Source organism: Anolis sagrei, chromosome 7 (genome assembly GCF_037176765.1).
Source record: "Anolis sagrei isolate rAnoSag1 chromosome 7, rAnoSag1.mat, whole genome shotgun sequence".
NCBI classification, from domain to species: Eukaryota; Metazoa; Chordata; class Lepidosauria; order Squamata; family Dactyloidae; genus Anolis; species Anolis sagrei.
Window position 1 is genome coordinate 25103023 of NC_090027.1, and position 19372 is coordinate 25122394.

Here is a 19372-nt window from a genome sequence, read left to right on the forward strand (position 1 = left end):
TTCACATTTGGGCATATTGAGTATTCTTGTAGAGTTTGGTCCACATCCATCATTGTTTCAGTCCACAGTGGTCTCTGGATGTAGGTGAACTACAACTCCAAAACCAAAGGACACTGCCCACCAAACCCTTCCAGTATTTTCCATTGGTCATGGGAGTTCTGTGTGTCACCTTTGGTTCAATTCCATCATTGGTGGAGTTCAGAATGCTCTTGATTGTAGGTGAACTATAGATCCCAGCAACTACAACTCCCAAATGACAAAACTTTTTTTTTTGGTGAAGGACATACATTGGGTTGTTAGGTGTCTTGTGTCCAAATTTGGTGTCAATTCGTCCAGTGGTTTTTGAGTCATGTTAATCCCACAAACGAACATTATATTTTATTTATTTAGATTATACTACATTATACTATACTATTGCATTATATTATATTGTTGCAGAGAAGGCAGAAGGACTTGAGGTACTACAACTCCCAATAAAATAATAATAGTATTGAAACACTGTGTTCTAAAAAAAACGCTGAGCCATGGCCATTCTAATTTTGCCAAACTGCACCAATTCTATTGTACAGAGGCACCCTAAACCTCCATAATTCCCTACACATCCATATAGATTCTTTTGCTGATTAATGCTCATTTTGCTTTGGCGCCTGATCTCAGTTTATTCCAGCTTTTGGTTTCTAAGAGGGAAACTCCCAGATCTTAACAAGCAGCCTGTTTTCTTTTTCCCTCCGAAGGCAATGCCAATTTCTGACTTTTAGAAATAGTCAAGAGGGAAAAGCACAACAATATATTTTTCTTTTCCAATTTTGCTCTGATTGAAAAGGGAAAAGCATTGGGGATGTTATAACAGGTTTCCTTTTCTCATTTCAGGAAACGTTTGCAGATACCAGAGCATCTGGAAACAAGAACACGTCAACTTCAGAAGCAGGAAAGAGTGAGAAAAGGGAGAACTTCAGCCCAGGTGTGGAATGGCTCTCTGACTTGCCTTCCTGCAAAGGAAGACAGGCTTTTCCCCAAAGTGTGGGAGGCTATTCATAGAATCTTAAGAGTTCGAAGAGACCTCATGGGCCATCCAGTCCAACCCCCTGCCAAGAAGCAGGAAAATCACATTCAAAGCACCCCCAACAGGCTCGAGAGCAGTACATGTGAAAAAGATCTTGGAGTCCTCGTGGACAACAAGTTAAACATGAGCCAACAATGTGATGCGGCGGCAAAAAAAGCCAATGGGATTTTGGCCTGCATTAATAGGAGCATAGTGTCTAGATCTAGGGAAGTAATGCTACCCCTCTATTCTGCTCTGGTTAGACCACACCTGGAATATTGTGGCCAATTCGGGGCACCACAATTCAAGAGAGATATTGACAAGCTGGAATGTGTCCAGAGGAGGGCGACTAAAATGATCAAGGGTCTGGAGAACAAGCCCTATGAGGAGCGGCTTAAGGAGCTTGGCATGTTTAGCCTGAAGAAGAGAACGTCGAGAGGAGATATGATAGCCATGTATACATATGTGAGAGGAAGCCACAGGGTGGAGGGAGCAAGCTTCTTTTCTGCTTCCCTGGAGACTAGGACACGAAACAATGGCTTCAAACTACAAGAAAGGAGATTCCAGCTGAACATGAGGAAGAACTTCCTGACTGTGAGAGCCATTTAGCAGTGGAACTCTCTGCCCTGGAGTGTGGTGTTGGCTCCTTCTTTGGAAGCTTTTAAACAGAGGCTGGATGGCCATCTGTCAGGGGTGCTTTGAATGCAATATTCCTGCTTCTTGGCAGGGGGTTGGACTGGATGGCCCATGAGGTCTCTTCCAACTCTTTGATTCTATGATTCTATGAACAGATGGCCATCCAGCCCCTGATTAAAAGCCTCCAAAGAAGGAGCCTCCACCACACTTCGGGCAGCGAGATCCACTGCTGAACAGCTCTCACAGTCAGGAAGTTCTTCCTAATGTTCAGATGGAATCTCCTCTCTTGTAGTTTGAAGCCGTTATTCCGTGTCCTAGTCTCCAGGGAAGCAGAAAACAAGCTTGCCCCCTCATCCCTGTGACTTCCTCTCACATATTTATACATGGCTATCGTATCTCCTCTCAGCCTTCTCTTCTTCAGGCTAAACATGCCCAGCTCCTTAAACCGCTCCTCATAGGGCTTGTTCTTCAGACCCCTGATCATTTGAGTCACCCTCCTCTCAACACATTCCAGTTTGTCAACATTTCCATTCAATTGTGATGACCAGAACTGGACACACTGTGCTGGCACAGCTGTGTCAGAAGCTGAATTTTCTTTTTCTATGCATGGTTAGTTTGCACGTGTTTCTGCTAGCCAGGTGTTTTGCAGTTAAGCAGCTTCTCCCAGGTTGCAGTCATAGGCTAGCAGCCTGCCTGCCATTGTTGGGGCTTTTGGAACTGCCCCAGGTTCAGGAGGGAAAAGAGGACAGATTGTTTAGTCTTACAGTTTGAAGCCCAACTACAGGACGTGTGAGTTTTTCCCTCCTGTAGAAAAGCTCCATTTCTTACAAGCTTGGCTGGGGAAGACAATTCTCACAGCTTTACTAAGAAATACAGCACAGCCCTTGTTGGGGTTAAATAAACAGATCCACAGCATTTGTGGAAAAAATCCAAAGGATGCCAGCTGCAAAATCTTCAGAGTTTTAGCCGGTAAGGTCTACTCGGGTACCCATAAAACAAATTGGAACCGGGAGTAGGGCCCTACGCCAGCTAAGCCTAAAAGACAGATTGCCCAGGGATGGGTCAAAAGGATTTCCCTCATAGAAGAAAGAAACAGTTCATGAAGCAAGATGCCGCATCTCTGCCTATGAACCCACCAGGACTTTGAGATCTTCCGGGGAGGCCCTGCTCTCGATCCCGCCTGCTTCTCAAGCACGTCTGGCGGGGACGAGAGATAGGGCCTTCTCGGTGGTGGCTCCTCGGCTGTGGAACGCCCTTCCTACCGACATTAGACTAGCACCATCTCTAATGGTATTCCGCAAAAAAGTGAAGACCTGGCTGTTCGAGCAGGCGTTCGAATAATGAGTGCAATGATTGGTTAATGAACACTGGAATGGATCATTGGATGACGAATCTGGATCATGTTTTTGATGATAAGACGATAGTGAATGGCTATTGTAGTAATTGTTTATTGTTTATTAATTGTGCAATTGTATTAAGTTGATAACTGCTTTTATACTGTAACATTGAATTCTGCTGTCTCTTGTTGTGAACCGCTGTGAGTCGCCTTCGGGCTGAGAACAGCGGTATATAAGTAAATAAAATAAATAAATAAATAATGCCTGTCCATTGTGGACAAGCTAAGAAATATTTGGTCGATTTGTTGAAGATCTAAGAAGTATTTGACTGATTTGTTGCACCAATAAAGAACTTTGTTAAACTTTCCAAGCTTCTAAAGACTTTGTATAGGGAAATTCATAGGGCCTTTCAGCCGAGGCACCCCGGCGTCCCACTGGGCACATCAAGATCACGTCCTGTTAATAGATAATTGCTACAGGCCCAGCGTGTGACAGCACACACACTATTCCAGGTGTGGTCTGACTAAAGCAGAATAGAGGGGTAGATAGTGGAACCAACTATTTTTTTCATCAAATTTTCTTATTTCTTCCAGGGTTTTCAGCTCCCATTCATTGCTTTGTTTTTTAATTAGATATTTATAAGAGTGCCATTTTCCACATGGAATTTCTCCGTTGTGAAACGCTTCAGCTGGGGGTACCCATAACGGTGTTTTATCATAGAAAAACCCTTTATACTTGTTCCATACTTTAAGTAATGCTGCCCTAACAAAATGATTTGTAAAGTTTTTTTCCCCCACTTTGGCTTTACCATACCAGAGGTTCCACTATCTACAAACAAATAAAATAATTCTTTAAAGATGATCAAAAGATAGGTTTCAATTCTCAGGAAACAAGCTGGGAAATTGTTTTACAAAAGGAGAAAAGGTTAATTAAAATACTGTACCAAAAATTACTAGAGTGGGACACGGAGAGGGAACTAATAAAAGAAAATATTGTCAGATGGGCAGTTGATATTGGGCATTCCATTCTTCTAAAGGAATGGGAGCATGCCTGGAAGATCAAATTAAGATATACAAGAGTGTGCTGGTACGGCTGTGCCAGGAGCTCCAAACTCACTTTCGTTCTTTGAGCGTTTGAATGTGCTTGTTCAGGCCATGCATTTTGCAGTTGGATGGTTCCTGCTAGGCTGCAGTCATGGGGCGAGCCACCTGTCTGTGCTGGTACAGCTGTACCAGAAGCTCCCACTTTATTTGCCTTGTATTAAGTCAGCGTTTCTCAACCTGGGGGTCGGGACCCCTCAGGGGGTCCCAAGGGGGTGTCAGAGGGGTCGCCAAAGACCACCAGAAAACACAGTATTTTCTGTTGGTCATGAGGTTTCTGTGTGGGAAGTTTGGCCCAATTCTATCATTGGTGGGGTTCAGAATGCTCTTTGATTGTATGTGAACTGTAAATCCCAGCAACTACAACTCCCAAATGTCAAAGTCTATTTCCCCCAAACTCCACCAGTTTTCACATTTGGGCATATTGAGTATCCATGCCAAGTCTGGTCCAGATCTATCATTGTTTGAGTCCACAGTGCTCTCTGGATTTAGGTGAACTACAACTCCAAAACTCAAGGTCCATGCCCACCAAACCCTTCCAGTATTTTCTGTTAGTCATGGGAGTTCTGTGTGCCAAGTTTCAGTTCTGCCATTGGTGGAGTTCGGAATGCTCTTATGATCGTAGGTGATCTCTAAATCCCAGCAACTACAACCCCCAAATTTCAAGGTCTATTTTCCCCAAACTCCACCAGTATTCAGATTTGGGCATATTGTGCATTTGTGCCAAATTTGGTCCATTCTGCAAATACATTCTGCAAATGAAAATACAGTATGCAAATGAGATATTTGCATTACTATTCATAATAGTAGCAAAATTACAGTTATGAAGTAGCAACGAAAATCATGTTATGGTTGGGGGTCACCAGAACATGAGGAACTGGATTAAAGGGTCATGGCATTAGGAAGGTTGAGAACCACTGTATTAAGTGTTTGTTTGCAGCCCAAGGCTTGGATTCTGCAAAAGGGTGGCTTCCTGTTAAAGTTTGCAGTTATAGGGCAGGCCACCTGTCCATCATCATTAGGTTCCTTAGTTCTGCCCCCTTTTGGGTTTTGAGAAGGGAAGGGAGCCATTTTCAGTCAGTCACACACAAGGAAGCTAGTCTATAGGATGCAGATCAGCTTGTCCCGTAGGAAAAGCTTCATTCCTCAAGATCATCCGGGGACCATCCGGTGATCATTCAGGGAAATAGAAACAGAAGGAAAAGATCCCAAAGGCTCTGGCTGAGAGCTCTCAGCCTCACAGCACCAGAGGGGAAAACAGCTCTGAAGTTCCCACAGGCCAGCATTACAGAACCACGGAATTCCAGATGAAATGTCTTCAAGCCTTGGCTGGTAGGTTTACTCGATGTCCAGACGCATTTGGGATCGATAGTAAGACCCAGACCAGCGAGGCCCAGATGATAGACAGCCTGGGAGAGCTTATAAAGGGTTCTTCCTCATGCTGAGAAAGTACAGTTAATCCAAGTCAGTGCCAGTCTCTTAAAGACTAGAATAAGAAAGCCTTGAAGTGTTGTTTGAAGACTTGCTATTTGTTCCTTAATAAAGACTTTGTTGTACCATTAAAGACTCTAAAGACCATCACTTCAGGAAATCCCTAAGAATCTCTCTTTGAGGCACCCTGGCTTCCCATTGGGTTTAAAGTATACGTCCTATTGAATAAAGACAGTTTGTTCAGACCCAGTGCACGACAGAACACTGTCCATCATCGTTAAGTTTTAGTTCCGCCCCTTTTTCCAGGTTCAGGAGGGAAAGGGAACCATTTTAGTTCAGTCTTACAGTTGGAAGCTCAGCTACAGGACGTGAAAGTTTTCTACCTGTAGAGAAGCTTCGTTTCTTAAAAAATCCAGGGGGGAAACAATCCCAAAAGCTCTGGCTGGGGAATTTACAGCCTCACAGCTTTAAGAACAGTCTCTAAAAAATTTAAGAGAACAGCTTTACAGCACAACCTTTGTTGGGGTTAGAGAAACGGACCTACAACTTTTGTGGGAAAAATCCTAAGGACTCCAGCTGGAAATTCTTCAGGGCCTTGGCTGGTAGGTCTACTCAGGTACCCAAGAAGCATTTTGGAGCCAGGAGTAGAGCCCACACTAGCAAAGTCTAGAAGGCAGATTGCCCAAGGAGGGGTCAAAAAGTGTTTTCCTCGTAAAGGAAAAAAATAGTTCTCCAAGCAAGTTGCCTGTCCATTGTAGACAAGTTAAGCATTTGTTTGATTTGGTTTTTTTTTTTTTTCAAATTATAATCCGGCCCTCCAACAGTTTGAGGGACTGTGACCTGGTCCTCTGTTTCAAAAGTTTGTGGACCCCTGGCTTAGATGGTATTGCACCACCTGACATCCACCAGGAAGTAGCAGCCAATAATGAAAGGATCAAGGCAGTGACATCTTTGGCCCATCCCCTGTTTGAATCTCAGCCAGCATGCTAACACCATAAAATCAAGACACAGCTTCCTAAGATAAACAGAGATACTTGCAGGAACACATCAGAAAGCAAGAGTCCAAAAGTGGCAGGCTAGAACCTGAAACCTCAGTCAGTGGCTGAGAACGAATGAGAGAGTCCCTCCTGGGGCATACAGAAGACAGGGTATTTACAGTATTTATATTCCGTCCTTGTCACCCCACAGGGGACTCAGGGCGAATTACAATGTACACATATATGGCAAACATTCAATGCCAAAGTCACACAACAGATATAGACAAACAGTCAGAGGCTATTGAACTTTTCTGGCCGCCAGGGGAGCTGTCGCTTTCATCGTCCATCTGCAACACTGATGAAGTACCATATATACTCGAGTATAAGCCAACCCAAATATCAGTCGAGGCAGCTAATTTTATCACCAAAAAAACTGGGAAAACTTATTGACTCGAGTATAAGCTGAGGGTGAGAAATGGAGCTGCTACTGGTAATCATTAGTAGGTTAAATGTATTTGAGTATTTACATAAAACTGTAATTTAAGATAAGACTGTCCAACTCTGATTAAACCATAATTCTAACCTTCTTCAATGTAAATGTGCATACGTATCCTTCCAATAATAATAAAGAGGGTAAAATAATAAATGTAATACTAGAGTAAAACAATAAATATAATAATAGAGTAAAATAATAAATGCAATAAAATAATAGTACAGTAAAATAATGAAAATGTAATAACAATAATCATAATAATAAATAGAGTAAAATAATAAATGTAATAAAAATAATACTAATAACACGGTAAAATAATAAATAGCCTTGATTCGAGTATAAGCCGAGAGGAACCTTTTCAGCCTAAAATGGGGGCTGAAAAACTAGGCTTATACTCGAGTATATACTAGGCTTATACTCGAGTATATCCGCATTCCCCGCATGCTTTTGCTGGAGTGCTTTGCTGGAGTCTTTTTAATGGCCTCGTAAATTAGTTAAATTAGTCTCCCCACACATAGGTGGTACCTAATTTTCTTACTTCACAGATGCAACTGTCTTTTGGGTTGCAAAGGTCGACAACAAGCTACACAACTGGTCAGAAGCTCACTCCAACCTGGGCTGGCTTCGAAGTCATGACCTTATGGTCAGAAGTAATCTTAATGCAGATGACACTCAGATAGCTGTGCCACAGTCCCAGTGAAGACATTGAACAGACTGTCCTCTGGCACTACGAGGTGCAGAGACAATCTTAAGAAATGGGGCCACAGAGTGGACTCCACGACATGCAAGTGCAGAGGAGAGCAAACCACAGACTACCGATTACAATTCAGCCCGAGTCTTGCCACATGCACAATGGAGGACCTTCTCACAGTCACACCAGAGGTACTCCAAGTGGCCAGCTTCTGGTCAAAGGGCATTTATCATCATGCCAAGTTTTCAACTTTGTGGTTTTAAATCTATATATATATAAATGTTCTGTGCATAATGAGTACCTTAAAAACAAAAGAACCAATGAATGAAATCACACCTAATTTAGCAACAAAATGTCTCACAACACAAGGAGTGGCCATCACTCAAAAATTATGATTTTGTCATTTGGGAGTTATAGTTGCTGGGATTTATAGGTCACCTACAATCAAAGAGCATTCTGAGCTCCATCAACAATGGAATTGAACCAAACTTGGCACACAGAACTCCCATGACCAACAGAAAATAATGGAAGGATTTGGTGGGCATTGACCTTCAGTTTGGGAATTGTAGTTCACCTACATCCTGAGAGCACTGTGGACTCAAACAATGATGGATCTGGACCAAACGTGACACAAGCACTCAATATGCAAAAATATGAACACAGATGGAGTTTGGGGGAAATAGACCTTGACATTTGGGAGTTGTAGTCACTGGGATTCACAGTTCACCTACAATCAAAGAGTATTCTGAACCCCACAAACGACAGAATCAGGGCAAACTTCCCACACAGAACCCCCATGACCAACAGAAAATACTTAAGGCCATCCAACTCCCTTCATCAGGGCAAGAAAACGTAATCAAAGTCCTCCTGACAAAGAGCCATCCAGCCATAGATATAGATAGATATGATTCACACAGAGAGAGATATAGTACCATAGATTTGAAAGGGACCCCTAAAGAAGGACAATGATATGTTGCATGTTCCAGAGAAGGCAAACCAGACAATCTCCACATCAACACTGACAAAGAAAACCAGAAATACTGTTTACCCACAAGGATAGAGAAATTACATAGATTAGAAACCAACACTTTCTCATTACTTTATTTTACAGATCAACAGACTGGGCCACAGCAACGCATGGCAGGGGACAGCTAGTACATTATAAGTGTACCCTCAATTTGCTTCTAACAAGTTTGGTTCAGTTCCATCATTGGTGGAGTTCAGAATGCTCTTTGATTGTAGGTGAACTATAAATCCCAGCAACTATAACTCCCAAATGACAAAATCAACCTCCCCCTCCCAACCTCACCAATATTCAGTATTTGTGCCAAATGTGTTCCAGTGAATAAAAATACATCCTGTGTGCAGGTACAGCTGTACCAGGAGCTCCAATTTTGTTTGCTTTGCATTTATTGTTTATTATAGTCCTAAGTTTCAGGGACTGCAGATGGGTGACTTCCTTTGGCTGCAATCATAGGGAAAGCCACCTGTCAATTATAGTTAGGTTCCCTGGTCCCGCCCCCTTTTTGGGTTTTTGGAAGGAATAGGAGCTTTTTTGGTTCAGTCCACACAGAGCAGCTTTCCATGCAGGACATAATACCAAGAGCTCATGTAGAAAGCTCCATCTTCTACAGCTTGGCCGGGAGATACAGCCCCACAGCTTGGCCAAGGATCATACAGTCTTACAGCTCCTTTGCTGAGGGACTTCAGGCAGCCATTACCGAAACCTGAACTCTTTTTTCCCTGGAAGTCTACAAAGCTCTGCTTGGTAAGGGTCACTCGTGGAAGCCAGACGCAGTTGGTACTGGGTGCAGGGGCTCCACGCCAACAGAGGCAAAGACAGACTGCCCAGATTAGAAGTTAAGGATTTCCCCATTAGTTAAAATACCAGTCATGAAGATAGTGCCTGTTCCCTGTGGACAAGATTGAAAGAGCCAATAGACTGTTAAGAAAGCCTTAAAGTATTGGTTTGTCTTCATTAATAAAGAACTTTGTTGAACCTTTAAGTATTCTAGAGACTGTGTTTTAAGGAAATCCAAAGGCCTTTAATCTGAGGCAGCCCTGGCGTCCCGTTGGGCACACAGAATTTATGTCCTGTCTACAGTCTTATGCACAGGCCCAGCATGCGACAGCACATCCTGCATATCAGATATTTACATTACAATTCATAACAGTAGCAAAATGACAGCTATGAAGTAGCAAAAAAATAATAATTTTATGGTTGGGGGTCACCATAACATGAGGAACATAACATTAAGGGGTCGCGGCATTAGGAAGGTTGAGAAACACTGGCCTAAACTGAGCTGAACCCAAACCTGGAGCAGAATGCAGCCTGAGGCCCAGAACAAAGGAACAGGTGCGCAAAAAGAGCTGAGTGGCACAGTGGATGGTTTGTCTGCACTGGAGTCAATGCTGTGGGACCGACTCCTGTGCCAGGAATAAGGGGAGTGGAGAGCACCCCTGAGCAAGCGCAGAGTGAAAGTCCCTTTTAGCATTGGGAAAATCCCATTTCTACCACCCCTGTGTTCCTTCCGCCCAACGGAAATGGGTATGAAGAGCACCCCTCAGCAAGTGCAGAATGCAAATCAATTTTAGCATTGGGAAAATCCCATCTTCATCACCCTATATTCCTTCCACACAATGGAAACGCTCTAAATAAAGGGCATAAAAAGCACCCCTGAGCAAGTGCAGAGCAAATGGTTTTTAGCATTGAGAAAATCCCAGTTCCACCCCTGTGTTCCTTCCACCTGATGGAATAGTTCTAAATCTGGAATTAAAGGGCATGAGAAGAATCCCTGAAAAAGTGCAGAGTACAAATCCCTTCTAGCATTGGGAAAATCCCATTCCCACCACCCCTGTGTTGGAGCCCCCGGTGGCGCAGTGGATTAAACCCCTGTGCAGGCAGGACTGAAGACCGACGGGTCACAGGTTCGAATCCGGGGAGAGGCGGATGAGCTCCCTCTATCAGCTCCAGCTCCTCATGCGGGGACATGAGAGAAGCCTCCCACAAGGATGATAAAAACATCAAAACATCCAGGCGTCCCCTGGGCAACGTCCTTGCAGACGGCCAATTCTCTCACACCAGGAGTCACTCCTGACACGACAAAAAAACCCTGTGTTCTTTCCATCCAATGGAAATGCTCTTTACAAAAGCTATGAAGAACACCCCTGAGCAAGTGCAGAGTGCAAATCGCTCTCAGCCTCGAGAAAGGCCATTCCATAACGCCACAAAGTCCATTGGTGACTTTACAGCCTTCCACTGACTTTGGTGGCCTCCCAAACAAGACCAGGCACACAAGCCCTGCTCCTTCCCCCAGAATCCCAACTCTGCACTTGCTCAGAGGCAGGCTTCACTCTCTCCACGCCCAGGTGGAGGGGATTCCTATCGGGACCTTCAGGAGAGGAAGAACGAAGGTGATATGTCCTTTCTCAAGGCCCTCCTCGCTCAGGGTGACCACTCTTGGTCTTCTCATGTTTTGGCCAGATCTCTTCGCTGTGTCCAATTCTGGGCAAAAGCCATTGAAGAAGATTATGGGCAGAATGGAAGGGCCACCCAAAGGTCTACGGCCTGGAAACCATGAGAAGGTAGGTTGGAGAAAAGGCAGCCAAGAGGAAAGGTGAGCCAGGTGGAAATGCTATGGAAGGATGCCCTCTTGCGGAGGAGAAAGGCTTCATTCCTGCCGTAGGGAACAACGGAGCCATAGATTCAAATGGCAAAAAAAGAAATTCCACATGAACCTTCTTAAGAAGGGAATTTGCTTCTGCATGGGAGTTTGGGGAGCTCCCTTCCATGGAGGGGTGAAGCGGAGGCAGGCAGGACATCTGCTGGGAGGGCTTGGGTGGTGTCCTCCTGCTTGGCAGAAAGAAGCGGGTTGGACTGGTGACCCTTGGAAACAATTCCCACTATCCTATGATTTTAGAGCAGTGGTTCTCAACCTTCCTAATACTGCGGCCCCTTAATACAGTTCCTTATGTTGTGGTGACCCCCAACCATAACCCTAACATTATGAATTGCCATGTAAATAATGATCTGCAGGATGTATTTTCATTCACTGGACCAAATTTGGCACAAATACCCCATATGCCCAAATTTGAATACTAGTGGGGTTGGGCGGGGGGTTGATTTTATCATTTGGGAGTTGTAGTTGCTGGGATTTATAGTTCACCTATAATCAAAGAGCATTATGAACTCCACCAACGATGGACTTGAACCAATCTTGGCACATAGAACTCCCATGACCAACGGAAAATACTGGAAGAGTTTGGTGGACATTGCCCTTGAGTTTGGGAGTTGTAGTTCACCTACACCCAGAGAGCACTGTGGGCTCAAACAATGATGGATCTGGACCAAACTTGGCATGGATATGCAATATGCCCAAATATGAACACTGGGGGAGTTTGGTGAAAATAGACTTTGATATTTGGAGTTGTAGTTGCTGGGATTTATAGTTCACCTACAATCAAGCAGTGTTCTGAACCCCACCAATGATAGAATTGGGCCAAGCTTCCCACACAGGACCCCCATGACAAACAGAAAATACTGTGTTTTCTGGTGGTCTTTGGTGACCCCTCTGACCCTTCGCGACCCCCCCCCCAGGGGTCTCGACCCCCAGGTTGAGAAACACTGTTCTAGAGGTATGTTTCGCACCCTTTGTTTCTGGATTGAGGGCCTTCCTAGGTATGCGTTGTCAAAGGCTTTCGTGGTTGGGATCACTGGGCTGCTGTGTGTTTTCCAGGCTGTCCGGCCATGTTCCAGCAGCATTCTCTCTTGACGTTTTGCCTGCATCTGTGGCTAATGGCATCTTCAGACGTCTGTTGGAAGTGGAGCAAGTGGAGTGTTTATATCCCTGTGGAATAATGTCCAGGATGGGAGAAGAACCCTTGTCTGTTGGAAGCAAGTGTGAATGTTGCAATTAGCAAGCTTGGATAGCACTGAGTAGCCACGAAGCTGCACAATCCATCAGTGAGGGTATCTGCATAAAGGTGGCCTGGCCTCTGTTGCCTGGAAGAATCCTCTGTTTGGCAGGTATTAACTGGCCCTTAATTGTTTGCTATCCTCCTGTTTCTGAGTGGTGTTCCTTATTTACTGACCTTATTCTATTGTTTTTTAATACTGGAAACCAGATGTTGTTCATTTTCATGGTTTCTTCCTTTCAAACAGAGGATGCCTCTATGCCAGGCTCCCTCTGTGCAGAGACCCTCACTGAAGAAGAGAAGGCTGAGAGAAGATATGATAGCCATGTATAAATATGTGAGAGGAAGCCACAGGGAGGAGGGAGCAAGCTTGTTTTCTGCTATCCTGGAGACTAGGATGCGGAACAATGGCTTCAAGCTACAAGAAAGGAGATTCCATCTGAACATGAGGAAGAACTTCCTGATTGTGAGAGCCGTTCAGCAGTGGAACTCTCTGCCCCGGAATGTGGTGGAGGCTCCTTCTTTGGAAGCTTTTAAACAGAGGCTAGATGGCCATCTGTCAGGGGTGCTTTGAATGCAATATTCCTGCTTCTAGGCAGGGGGTTGGACTGAATGGCCCATGAGGTCTCTTCCAACTATGATTCTATGACTGAACCTGCAACTGCAAGGCTACTCAATGCCAATCAAGCTTGCTAACTGCAACACCCACACTTGCTTCAAACAGACAAGAGTTCTTTCTCCCACCCTGGACATCATTCCACAGGGATATCTACACCCCACTTGCCTCATTTTCAACAGAACTTCTGAAGATGTCACTGGCCACAGGTGCAGGCCAAACATCAGGAGAGAATGCATCTTGAACGCATTGGCCACACAGCATGGAAGACCCACTGCAACCCAATCCCTAGGTACAATAGTAGTTGTAGTACTGGCATCTCTTATATTATCTTGTAATATTAATAATAATAATAATAATAATAATAATAATATAGCCACACATTCTGCTATGATACGCAGCTCAGGTGTGTTGCTGCTCACCTGTCGATGGCGATGGCGGTCATGGAGTAGATGCTGGAGAAGACGGAGGCCACAGGGAAGAAGTTCTGGAAGCGACAGTAGACACGCCCGTAGTACCAGTCGTTGTGGACAGCATAGGTGAAGTTGACCAGGGTGTTGAGGGCGGCCATGGCAGCCTCAGAAACAGCCAAGTTGACCAACAGGTAGTTGGTGACGGTGCGCATTCGCCGGTGGGCCAGAACCACCCATATCACCAGCCCGTTGCCCACCACTGCCACCAGCACCACCACACTATAGGCCAGCGCCCACAGGGCCACCTGCCAGCCTGGCTGCACAAAGGGGTTGCCGCCGTCCCACTCCTCCCCAGCCCCAGAAGAAGACCCATTGCCACGCCAGGAGGCATTGGGCCATGACGAGGGAGTTGCCACGGGCCACGTCTCCATCACCTACAGCCAATATAATCTGGGCTTTGGAACAAGGTGGCTTCAAAGGCTTCCAAGCGTGGCAGAGGATGGCAGTCTTCTTCTCCAAGCGTGGTTCCTCTTCTCCTCTATTTCCTTCCTAAACAAGAAGAGGATGGCAGCTCGTCTCCTCAAATTCCTTCTTCCAATATAATATGGAACGTGTAATATGCTTTGGAGGAGAGGGATGTCCTCAAGGGCTTCCAGGTGAGTCACAAGCGTGGCAAAGAGGGGTTCTTCTTCTCCTCTACTTCCTTCCTAAACAAGGAGAGGATGGCACCTCTTCTCCTCTTATTCCTTTTTCCAGAATAATATGGGCTTGGGGGAGAAATGGGTGGCTTCCAAGTGGGGCACAAGTGGAGCAAAGGATGGCACCTCTTCTCCTCTGTTTCCTTCCAAAGCAAGAGAAGGTGACTCCTCTTCTCCCCTAAGTCCTTCTTCCAGTATAATCTGGCCTTGAAATAGGCTTTGGAAAGAGATGGCCTCAATAGCTTCCAGTGAGACACAAGCTGGGCAAAGAATGGTTCTTCTTTTCTTCCAAGTCCTTTCAAAACAAGGGGAGGCTGGTTCTTATTCTCCTCCAAGTCCTTCCTCCAGAAAAGGATGGGCTTGCAATAAGCTTTCAAGAGAGGTGGCTTTAAGGCTTCCAGTCAAGTGAGGCAGAGGGTGGTGCCTTCTTCCAGAATAGTATGGGTATTGGAAAGCGATGTGGTTGTGGGCCTCCCCTCAGAGAATGAGGCCTCTTCTTCTCTAAGTCTGGATCCTCTACCGCCTTCCAAAATAATGAGACTTGCAATGGGCTTTAGAGAGAGATGCCTTCAAGGGTTTCCAGGTGGGGGTAACGAATGGCTCCTGTTCTCCTCTAATTGTTTCCAAACAAGAAGAGGATGGTTTTGCTTCTCCTCGAATGCTTTCTTCCAGAACAGTACGGAACTTGGGTTGTTGTAGGTTTTTGGGGTTGTATGGCCATGTTCTAGAGCATTCTCTTCTGATGTTTCGCCTGCATCTGTGGCAAGCATCCTCAGAGGTTTGTTGGAAACTGGAAAATGGGGGTTATATCTCTGTGGAAGGTCCAGGTTGGGAGAAAGAACTCTTGCCTGTTGGAGCTAGGTGTGAATGTTTCAATTGGCCACCTAGATGGATTGACAGTATGTGGAACTTTCCACGGGCTTCGGGAGAGATGATGTTCTGGGCCTCCAGGTGCAAGTGGGCAGAGGATGGTTCTCCTCTTCTCTCATAGAATCACAGAATTGGAAGAGACCTCATGGACCATCCAGTCCAACCACCTGCCAAGAAGCAGGAATAACCATCTCATTCCTTCTTCCAAAGTAGCATGGGCTTGCAAGGGGGGTTGGAGAGAGATGTCTTCAAGGACTTCCAGGTGAGAAACCTTCGAAGTCGAAGAGGGCTCCTCTTCTCACCAAAGTCCTTCTGAACCAAAGAGAGAAGAGCTGGGTTCTCTTCTCCTCCACTTCCTTCTTCCAATACAGTGTTGAACTTCTGATGAGCTTTGGGCCAAGAGGCTGTGGTGAGACTCCTCCAGCTGAAACCTTAGTGGGGCAGAACCCTCTCCTCCAATTCCATCTTCCAGTAGAAGAGGGTCTTGCCGTGGGTTTTGGGGAACGGTGCAGTGAGGAGGGGGTCCTCTTCTCCTTCTTCCAGAACACGAGGGGCTTGCCGTGGGTTGGGAGAGAGGTGCCCCCCCTTTGGAGTCGAGGGCTGCCCCTTCCTCCCTCGTCTCCCTCCTCCTCCTCCTCCTCTTCTCTCCCCAAAAAGGGGCGCGGTGGGAAGAGAGGCCCCACCAAGCCCGCGTGGGGTGAGTCGGTGGGCTGCTCCTCTCCCGCCACTCCAAAGGGACTTGGTGGAGGGAGGAACGGCCACGAGAGAGAAGGAGAGAGACTTTGGGAAGGGGTCCCCTCGCGTGGAGCCGGCACCCAGGGCTTCCCACGGGAGACACGCGTGGGGATGAAGAGCCCGCGGAGGGAGGGAGTGCCTCCCACTCCTGGGCTTCTTCTTCTCCTTCTTCTTCCTCCCCAAACCTAACGGGGCTTCCTTCCTTCCTTCCGTCCTTCTGCTCCCGCCCGGTCTGCCTCTCCGCCCGAAATGCCGAGGCTGCGGCGCCACGCGGCGGGTTTGATGTTCTCGCCTCGGCAGCACACGTCACGCAGGAGGGACCCCGAGGGGCGGGGCTTGTGGGAGGAGGTGGCACGTGCACACGCCTTCAGGAGCCGGGGCACGCGCCCGGGGACCCCCTAAGTGACCTCCCGAGGACCCTCCCGGCCCTTCCTTCGGTCAAGCCTCCCCTCCCAGCAAGGGAACAGAGTCTCCTTCCTCTCTGGAATGAGGGGGACACTCACAGGAAGAGGAAGAATATAGAAGGACTAGGGAAGTCATGCTACCCCTCTATTCCGCCTTGGTTAGACCACACCTGGAATATTGTGTCCAATTCTGGGCACCACAATTCAAGAGAGATATTGACAAGCTGGAATGTGTCCAGAGGAGGGCGACTCAAATGATCAAGGGTCTGGAGAACAAGCCCTATGAGGAGCGGCTTAAGGAGCTGGGCAGGTTTAGCCAACAACATCTGTTATGCTGATGACAACGTCGTCTGTGCGGATTCAGAAGAAGATCTACAAGCCACTCTAAACACCTTTGCAGAAGCTTACGAGAAGCTCGGCCTGTCATTGAACATCGAGAAAACTAAAGTGCTCTTCCAACAATCACCAGCCAACCCCTCTCCAATGCCAGAGATACAGCTTAATGGTGTAACATTAGAAAATGTGGACCATTTCCTCTCCCTTGGCAGCCACCTCTCCATCAAAGTCAACATCGACACCTAAATACAACATCGTCTGAGCTCTGCGAGTGCAGCATTTTTCCGAATGAAGCAGAGAGTGTTTGAGGACTGGGATATTCGTAGGGATACCAAGGTGCTTGTTTATAAAGCTATTGTCTTCCCAGCCCTGCTATACACCTGCGAAACGTGGACTGTCTACAGACGTCACATGCAACTCCTGGAACGATTCCATCAGCGCTGCCTCTGGAAAATCCTGCAAAGCTCTTGGGAAGACAGGCGGACAAATGTCAGCGTGCTGGAAGAAGCAAAGACCACCAGCATTGAAGTGATGGTCCTCTGCCATCAACTCCACTGGGCCGGCCACGTTGTCTGCCTGAATATCAAGCAAAAGGTGGGCGCTAGAAACAATATCATATGAAAGCTGACTGGCACAACCTGGGGATCACAACCAGACACAGCGAAGATATCTGCCCTTGCGCTATGCTACTCTGCTGCTGAGTACGCATGCCCAGTGTGGAACATATCTCACCACGCTAAAACAGTGGATGTGGCTCTTAATGCTGCATTATCACGGGGTGTCTGCGCTCTACACCACTGGAGAAGTTACACTGTTTAGTCGGTATTGCACCACCTGACATCTGCCGGGAAGTAGCAGCCAATAATGAAAGGACCAATGCAGTGACATCTCCAGCTCATCCCTTGTTTGGGTATCAGCCAGCACGTCAACGACTTAAATCAAGAAATAGTTTTCTAAGATCTACAGAGACACTCTCTGGAACACCTCAGCAAGCGAGAGTCCAAAAGTGGCAGGCTCAAACCCAGAACCTCAATCAATGGCTGATACCAAATGAGAGACTCCCCCCTGGGCACACAGAAAACTGGGCGACTTGGAAGGCGCTGAACAGACTGCGCTCTGGCACCACAAGATGCAGAGCCAACCTTAAGAAATGGGGCCACAAAGTAGAATCCACCACATGCGAGTGGGGAGAAGAGCACTGACCATCTGCTGCGATGCAACCTGAGCCCTGCCACATGCACAATGGAGGACCTTCTTATAGTAATACCAGAGGCACTCCAAGTGGCCAGCTACTGGTCAAAGGACATTTAATCAACTACCAAGCTTGCAAACTTTGTGTTTTGTTTGTTTGTTTGTTATAAAATGCAATACAACTGTTAGGTTTGCTCCTGACACGATAAATACATAAATAAAAACCCAGACAGAGGCAAAAAGGGAGCACAATTATTATTTAATACTCCTAATAGTAATGAAAATAATGTATTATAATAGAATAATAAAACAATATGAGTGATACCGCATACCGTGCAGCTGTGAATACAAAGTCTCCACAGGGACCCCCAAACACAGTAGCATCAAAGAACACAAAAGGCACTTCAGACTGATTCAACCTGAGAAGTCAGGTTAAGTTCATTTCAATGAACTTTATTAAAGCTCACTAAGCACCTGATGAACCAACCTTGATGAAGCCGATTATATGAGAACACAGAAATGCTGGACCACTCTCACAACCACCATGTCAGACTACTCACAGAAGCCACTGAAATCCACAAGAAGCACTTGGACAATTTCAACAGAAAGGAGAAAGCCATGAAAATAAACACAATCTGGTAACCAGTATTTAATAACTCCAGAATCAAGACAGTAAATAAGGAACACCATCCAGATACAGGAAGTCTCCATATAGTAAACAGTCAAGAGCCAGCTAACACTTCCCAAACAGAGGGTGCCCCCAGGCAACAGAGGCCAGGCTACCTCTATGCAAATACCCTCACTTAATTGAGTTTGCAGCTTTATGGCTACTCAATGCTATTCAAGCTTGCTCACTGCAACATCCACACTTGCTTCAAACATTGTTATTACAACACTAGCCGTCCCTTGCCACACGTTGCTGTGGTCCACATGAAGGTTATGTGTGGGAGGTTTGGCCCAATTCTATCGTTGGTGGGGTTCAGAATGCTCTGTGATTGTAGGTGAACTATAAATCCCAGTAACTACAACTCCCAAATGTCAAGGTCTATTTCTCCCAAACTCCCATCTGTGCTCATATTTGGGCATATGGAATATCCGTGCCAAGTTTGGTCAAGATCCATCATGGTTTGAGTCCACAGTGCTCTCTGCATGTAGGTGAACTACATCTCCCATACTCAAGGTCAATGCCCACCAAACCCTTCTAGTGTTTTATGTTGGTCATGGGTGTTCTGTGTGTCACGTTTGGTTCAATTCCATTGTTGGTGGGGTTCAGAATGTTCTTTGATTGTAGGCGAACTATACATCCCAGCAACTACGAATCCCAAATGACAAAATCCATTTTTTTGAGTGAAGGACATACATTGGGTTGTTAGGTGTCTTGCGTCCAAATTTGGTGTCAATTCGTCCAGTGGTTTTTGAGTTCTGTTAATCCCACAAACTAACATTACATTTTTATTTATATAGATAAGTAAAGTACAATAAATACTG

At 46.0% G+C, this 19372-nt stretch overlaps 1 protein-coding gene across 1 annotated transcript in view; it reads right to left on the reverse strand.

The window, feature by feature from the left end:
* TACR1 (tachykinin receptor 1) overlaps positions 1–16261 on the reverse strand; it is a 65017-nt gene extending 48756 nt beyond the window's left edge. The window contains exon 1 of the mRNA XM_060787137.2: positions 13660–16261. Coding sequence (XP_060643120.2) covers positions 13660–14081 — 422 coding nt within the window. The 5' untranslated portion in view covers positions 14082–16261. The remainder of the gene's footprint in view (positions 1–13659) is intronic.
* Positions 16262–19372: the final 3111 nt, after the last annotated feature.